At 46.4% G+C, this 7,514-nt stretch overlaps 1 protein-coding gene across 1 annotated transcript; it reads right to left on the bottom strand.

Annotated features, from left to right (window-relative positions):
* Positions 1 to 4,679: 4,679 nt before the first annotated feature.
* Positions 4,680 to 6,446, bottom strand: H310_05281 (hypothetical protein; the record flags this gene model as incomplete). The annotated part of the gene is made up of 4 exons (XM_008869954.1): positions 4,680 to 5,207; positions 5,356 to 5,441; positions 6,181 to 6,319; positions 6,357 to 6,446. 4 exons carry the CDS (start codon positions 6,444 to 6,446, stop codon positions 4,680 to 4,682), a joined length of 843 nt encoding a protein of 280 aa, XP_008868176.1.
* Between the last annotated feature and the right edge of the window lie 1,068 nt (positions 6,447 to 7,514).

The raw sequence follows: 7,514 nt of genomic DNA, 5'->3' as shown, positions 1-7,514 counted from the left end.
TGTCTCGTTTTGGCGCCACTCATGACATTATGTTTTGCGATGTTATTCATAGTGCGCGAGATCATCGAGAGCACCAGCTCAAATTCCAAAACTTATTAACTATTTCATGGAGGAGAGCTGTATATTCAACAACTGGTTTACCTCTTCGGAATGATATAAATGCAAAAATTACTTTACAGAGTTATTAGCTGTCAGAAGTATCATCATGTTCTCATCTCCACTTGACATACCTCTTGACAGTGAGGAGTCACTTCCACAGTGACTTTGATCAATTTCTGTGATGTCGGCAGTCACTTCAGCATTCCGGAGGGCACTATCCAGTGAAATTTGCTTACATGTGGAGATTTGGATGGTTTGACAAATCGTAGGAGTGCCCAATTCCCAAAAGACCTTTTCCAGACGTTCCAACACGTCCTTGAAGGTCGTCTTGGAGGTGTAAGCACGACCCACTGTCCCTTTCACATTCGCCCATATCATTTCAATTGGTTGGAGCTCGGAAAACCCCGGAGCAGTGTAGACGACATGGTGACCACGACGGTGGGCCATACTCACAACCACAGGCAAGATGTTCTCGTCCACATACTTCTTCAACTTGGCCCACATAGCAGATTTGAGATCCGACTGGGACACATCATTGAGACCGTACTTCAAACAGGCTTGGTACATGTCCTCCTTTTTCCAGTTCCCTTTTGGAGTTGACTCTGGTTTCACCTTGTGGTACTTTGCATTGTCCATGACGAAAACCGCTGACCTCCAACCTAAATCTTCGACTTCGTCCATTTGTCTTGTGAACCAAGCAGTGAAGTACTTGTGATTGAACATAGCATGGTAATCTTTCACTTCTTTGTCATCCTTCTTCCCACCAACAAAAATCTCCAAGCCAAGCAGATGACTCACGTCTGATCCATCATCAAGGATTGCGGCAATGAAGCAGTAACGCCGTCCTTTACGCTTGGGTTTCGTTGCTTCGGGGTCAGTGGGATCAAACAAGCTGTCCGCATGTCGAGAGTAGTGATGGTGGATGAAACTCTCGTCCAAATACACGATTGGCCTCCGTGGTTGGGCGCTGACAGTTGGAACCATGAACCCGACGTACGCATCACGTGCCAACTCATGGTCTCTTGACAGTCTGTACGTCGTGTCACCCGATCGTTTTCCTCTTTCATATCCTTCCTTAGCAAGGAATGCCTGAACCGACCGAAGGCACGAAGAATTGTCCTTGGGACTGTACTCATTGACAGAGAGTACGTCTGTATCCACGAGCATCGACATGACATCCTTGGCAACAGTCCTTGTTCGTGTAACACACCGGTCCCGAATGAACTTACGGACCATGCAACGAACATGTCGAGTATATGGCACACGAGAGGAATGCTTTGAAGTGTTTGACGGAGGAGGTTTGACCGAGACTTCGCCATGCCGGAGAAATTCGGCGAGGACGTTCTTCACAACATTTGTGCTGCGGCCAATGAGATTAGCAATTGCACCGGCAACGTCAACGACCTGAGCTTCTCGTAAAGTTGCTTGAAGCATGAGAATATCTAGCTTCTCGTGGTACGTGAGGCTGCGCCCCCGGCGCTGCTTGACAAAGATTTTTATTCGCTGGATGACCTCAATGTCCATAGAAAATGGTTTTTTGCCCGTAACTTCCACAGTTTTCGGGCTTTCATTCGATGTGCAAACGATTGGCCTTGTGCGTGCGGTGATTTTGGTACCGTTTTCGTGCAAAACGGAGTAGAAATGACGAAGATTGAGCGATTTTTCTATTTCTGGGCATCCATTTATTGTATTGGAATATAGAGGTTTTATTGTTGCCGAAATTTTTTATTGCTGCTCCTCAGGTTAACATTCAATTACACAGTTTATTAGCTTACACGTCCGAAATTGGCCAAGTTTGAGCACGATAAGCGAGAATATTTTGAAGTGCATTGTGTTCTGGAGTTTTCTGTTGGGAGCATTTTATTCAACACATTATAGCAATTCGAAGGATAAAAGAATTAAGAAATTTGACCTACCCAGTCCCAAGTAACACGCGCTGGTGCTCTCGATGCTCTCGCGGACTGTCAGTTTCACGATTTTGAATTCAGTTGACTTGTGTCTTTGGATTGTACAACACGTTTTGAAAATGACTTTGAGTGACTTCGGAGATCACTGAGTAATCTCCGAAGTCATTCGCTTTTTGCTCATTTACTGATTGCACACTTGATTGAGTGGTGAGTTGCTGACTGAAATATTTGTTTCACGACAATCATCCTATGACTGACTAATCATGTTGTGACTTCCATGCGTGTTTTGTGAATTTGAATACTGGTGTGATTCTGGTTGATTACACAGTCTTTGTGTTTGAGGTCTATTGCATAGTTTGTGTATATGTATATCTTTGTTAGCAATACTTTCTCCATGACCATCAAGAATTCACCTTGCAATTTGCCCCGCTCTGTTCCGCCACCCTGGCCACCACTGCGCACCACATCGCTTCAGGTTCAGAGCCCAACGCAATATGCCGTTATGGAGGCCGTCCAGCTCATGGCTGAAGGGTCCCATTACGCCGAATGGGCAGATCGCATCGAACAGAAAGTTGCCAACAATAGCTATGCAAGTAGTTAACGTCAACCATCCGCTGGGAGGAAAACGACGAAGCCGATGACTACATGTCCAAGTCCTACATCAACTAGTCCCTCCACTGTATCAATCTGATGTACATCAAGGAAAACGAGCTCGAGAAGACCAACCCCACGATGGTTCATACGAACTTCTCCTGGTGCCACCTCAAGGAGACTCACGAGAAACCACAATTTTCAACCAGATGCCGCTCCGTCGCGAACTCGCGACCTCGCATGACAACAGCGTGAGTCGTATGCGACGTTTATCCACAACTCCAAGGAATGCCCTCGCAAGCTCTTCGAAGCCATTGACATGACTCCCGAAGCCGACCGCATCATCAAGTTTTTTACCATTGAGCTTTGATGCCAAGGTAGACTTGACCTTCGAGCGTATTGCCAAACAAGACCCCAAATTCTCCACGCTGATCAACTTGATCAAGGCGGTGAAAAACCGTCGATGATCCGATCGCGCACGCAAACAAGGCCACCAATGTGCCGAAGGTTTACAGTGTGGATGAAGCCTACGCGCCGAAGCTCGCGAGAAGTTCTGCACCTACTGCAACTTGATGTTCTATTTATTCAGTGAATGCCACATTAAGAAGCACTACGAGGTCAACAACACCCACCCAGGCCAATGTCAACACTACGGTAAAAAGTCATGAGGTGGTTGCTTGTACAAAGACCCATATCGGACCGCCGCCGACGCTACAAAAATCACGCATAATGGGTATTAGTTTATACAGACTGAATTTGCCAGATGTATTTGTTTAACACTTTATATTGTGTTGATCCAATTGTGGGCGAGGCTGAAGTGGACGTCTAAGGTGATTGAAGCCCACGACGTATTGGTTAAGTCGTTTCTTACGCTTCAAAGGGTAATTAACATGTCGATACAACATGGTGGTAGCATTAATACTTGTTTCCTCACATTAACAAAGTTATACGGTCGAGTCGATTTTACTCGTTTCAACGTATTGATGGAAGCGCTGATGATGCTGATTTTGCGTCTCAATGACGAGGACCACTTGGGTTTTCTGGTGAGTTGCCACGGTCAAGCAAGCATCAGCTTGAAGTATATATTATCACAAGTCAACACAAATTCCAAGATTCCAAGTTTCCTGGAGAGGTGTCGTATGAATAGAATGGTCAATATTAAAGACGTCGGAACCAATTTGGACCAAGTCAATGCGCCAAATATCAATATAATTGTGGACCAGAGTAGTATAAAGGATAAAGTACGTAGCGTACCGTATTCGTTCGAAACATCGCACCAGATATTTTTCCCTGTGCTGAGTTAACGAGTCGACCCCCAGGCGCCGACCAAATTATCAAGTTTGAACGCAAAATTTTACTTCCTCCATTCCACAGACCTGGAGGAAATTGATTTTTCAAACTTAAATACTTCGAAGTTTTATCTTCTGTATGCTCTCTGAGTCGAAAAGGTGTAATTTTATTCACAAAGCTGATTTTACGACGAGAACCAACACGACATGCTGCAAATCATATCGTCACGTCATGGACAATGGTGCAGAGGTGATCAACATTTGACGTATTGATCACACCCTCAATGTCACATGATGCCAACACACTGGAAAAGTTATCTACTCTACGTTCGAAGTCCTTCCGAACATTCATTGCTTCGATGACAATGACTACGTCAGAATCACCCACTAAAGGGGCGGTTGGTCTCAGTCTTGCTATTTTGTCCTTGCTCTGATGTGGCAACTTGTATGAGTTGTCACCGCCCATTTTCAATGACTCCTCCATGACGCGCTGTAGCGTCGTGAACGTCATCTCCAGAATTCGCCAATCCAGTACGTTGTACGCGCCATGTACGGCGGCAACAAGATTATCGATTCCAGTAACAACTTGACGATGCTGTAGGGCTTGAAGTGAATTCAAGAATCCAAGATCCAGAACGTTAGAGTCAGGTCTCATTGCTTGTTGTGCGACAAGTTGAATGTCCCACCCACCCGAACGGCCAGCAGCAACCACGGCAGGGTATATGACTTCGACATGAGGTCGAGCATTTTCTTGCTGGATGTAGATAGGTTGATCGCGTCGACCGGGCCAAACCTACTTGATGCTTGGAATGACTTGTTGCAGCAGGTACTCACAGTACACGTTCTTGGTGATAGTTACAGGTGTCGTGACCAAAGCTTCGCGATCTCGGTTGTTGCTCATACGTCGTACTGGCTCCGCGGTCACAAATGGCCACATGCCGACCTTCCCATCCCACATTGTCTTTTGCGCGTAGTCAAAGTGTACACGCGCCACCGCGGTCAAGAACATCACCACGATGATGTGACGCTTGGAGGAACACTTGCGTACAGGTACGGCCTCGTCATGCCAGAGGTAGTATCGGGGGTTGACCAACGTAAGATAGAACCACATTTTGCCGATGTGAACACGATCCAGCATATCGTCCCAGCACATTGAGACTCGTGGCGACTCGCGGACGAAGGAACGTATAAACGCGACACGATCCGCTTTGTGTTTGTCAGTGACCATGGTTTCAGTCGGCTCGTTCGGCGCCGCAACTTTTTTACTGAAGTACACGCCAAAGCGTTGTCGAGGGTATCCCATCGGAAGCAGCCAACAACGCTAACGTCCTGCGATGATTCTGTGGGACACTCTTTACGGCGGACGCAATGTCCTCGATAGGACGTGACGGCCGACGCTCGATCCCGTTTTTTCAATGTCACATCAGCAAGCCCTGACTGGGCTTTCGTCGCTGACCGCGCCTCCACACCTTGGACAACGTTTGCCTCGAAATGCCAAACTTGAGAAGGATCTCCTTGGCCTTTCCTTTGGCCAGACGGCCGTTCGGCTTGTTCTCTAGCAGTTCATGGTACAGACTATGTCGTTCGTCGTCGCGACCTACCCGACGCTTTCAGATGTTCTGAGGTATGCTAGCTATACAGTGCGCGCCATGGAGTCGGTATTTCAAGATGTCTACCACTTCGAGTTGCCTTTCCTCCGTAGAACTCGAACACAGATCATATATCGGTAGATTCAAACCATGAAACCCTTTCCTTCACATCACTTCACGACTTTTATCCTATTTGCTTGCGACAGATAATTGCAGCCAGAATGAAAAATTGATGTTATCAGTGAAAATACGCAGGCAATATGGCTGCTAATAGTTGCATTTGTTGCCCTTAGCAGCAACAACAGCAACGCACCGCTTTGGCGATGACTTGATCAACTTGTTGAGATACTCTTGAGGGTTTTCGCCCACTCTTCCTTGATGGTCACAATGAGGTCTTCCTTGGTCATATATTGTTTTCCGTTTGGGTAAATCTTGCGAACCAAATATCCCCACACATTCTCAATGGGATTGCGGTCTGGGGAGAGTGTCGGGTGATCGAACAACGTCACGCCTTCGTCTTGAAAAACTTCATGGTAACCTTGGAGCGGTGGATCAATGCATTATCTTGCATAAAGACAAAATTTGGTCCATAATGTTCATGGCCAAATGGGAACTAGTGGTTGCTGACGGTGTCGATGTACTTTTCTGAGTTTTGTTTTCCATCCAAGATGGCCAAGTCGGCCAATCCAGCGCCGGAAAATGCACCCCACACCATCACGCCGCCCCCATTGTTAGCGCGAGTGAAGAACGAGGCAGGTTCTTTGCGAAGATCCTCCCAGTAGTACTGAAAGCCATCCGGTCCATCGAGGTTGAATTTCTTCTCGTCGGACCAGATGATTTCAGTCTAACTTGGAGGATTGTCCAAGTGACCTTTCGCGTACTTCAACCGCGCTTCCTTGTGGGCGAGCTTGAGGCGAGGGGTGTTCTTCCGCTTCTTGACCTTGAGAAATCGACATGTCTTCAAGCGTCATCGACAAGTTCTAACTGAGCCTTCCAGTTGAAATGATGCATGGAGGCTTCTGGCGGATGCACCACATGCCGCTGCAGCACGAAAAAGTCTGCGGCACTCGTTTTGGACGATTTTTGTGGCTTTACGTCCCTTGCATTTTTTGCCGTAGCTGTCAGGGGCCTTCAGGTAGGCTCCTATAGTGTCCTTGGAACGACCCAAGTGGCTTGCAAGTGCTCGATAGGACAGATTGTGGTTGCGAAAAATTCGCACTGTCACTTGCTCTTCAATTGTTAATTGTGGCACATTTCCCATTCTATATTGATGTGGAAGTGTGGCGAAGATGCAGGCATAGTTGTTGATACCTTTGCGTGGACAGTTGAGAGACGAGTTGCGAACAAAGGCGCAAATTAACAAGTGACCTACAATTATCTGTCGCACTCACGAATACGTTTTCCCGCCAAAGCGATGCAACCAAAATTGCTCGTGAAGCTTCCAACACACCAAAATACCCGTCAATGGAAGCTGATTTTCGTCGTATTGTGCTGAATTAAGCAACTTGATTGGCGGGATTTTCTACTGAAAATTAGGGGTGTCTGCAATCAAGTGGCGCGCACTGTATTTACGCAACGAGACGAGTTCGTTTGCGCTTGATTGGAGCTCGATTGGATCCAAACTGATTGAGTTACAGGTGTTTAAAGATTGGCTGTCCTGAGCTTAAACGTTTGATCGTTCGTTGTGCAGCGTCGAGAAATAATAAAAATAATATGAAAATTACTGCATATTCGTCTTTTCTTTGGCTGTCTTGCGCCAAATTTCGCTCTTTTCTGAATAGTCAAGCCGCAGAAATTGGTTTCGAAGTTATAAGTCTCCATTTTTTGCGATTTGCGGAATAGAGGAAGTTGTTGTATCTAGAGTAACGATTCTTGTGTTGCATAAACGTATGAATATTTGTCTTGGAGCGACGTATAGAACTACAGCGCTCTGGTGCGATACATTATTATGTACGGTGCCCATGGGCGAGATGGTACCTACCTAGTCAAAAATATGCCGAGCTCTGCTAAGAAAGTATTGACCATGCGATTTCGAGGTG

Source organism: Aphanomyces invadans (assembly GCF_000520115.1).
Source record: "Aphanomyces invadans strain NJM9701 unplaced genomic scaffold supercont1.9, whole genome shotgun sequence".
Classification (NCBI taxonomy): domain Eukaryota; phylum Oomycota; class Saprolegniomycetes; order Saprolegniales; family Verrucalvaceae; genus Aphanomyces; species Aphanomyces invadans.
The sequence above is the reverse complement of the archived record's forward strand: the minus strand, read 5'-3'. Positions and strand labels throughout refer to the sequence as shown.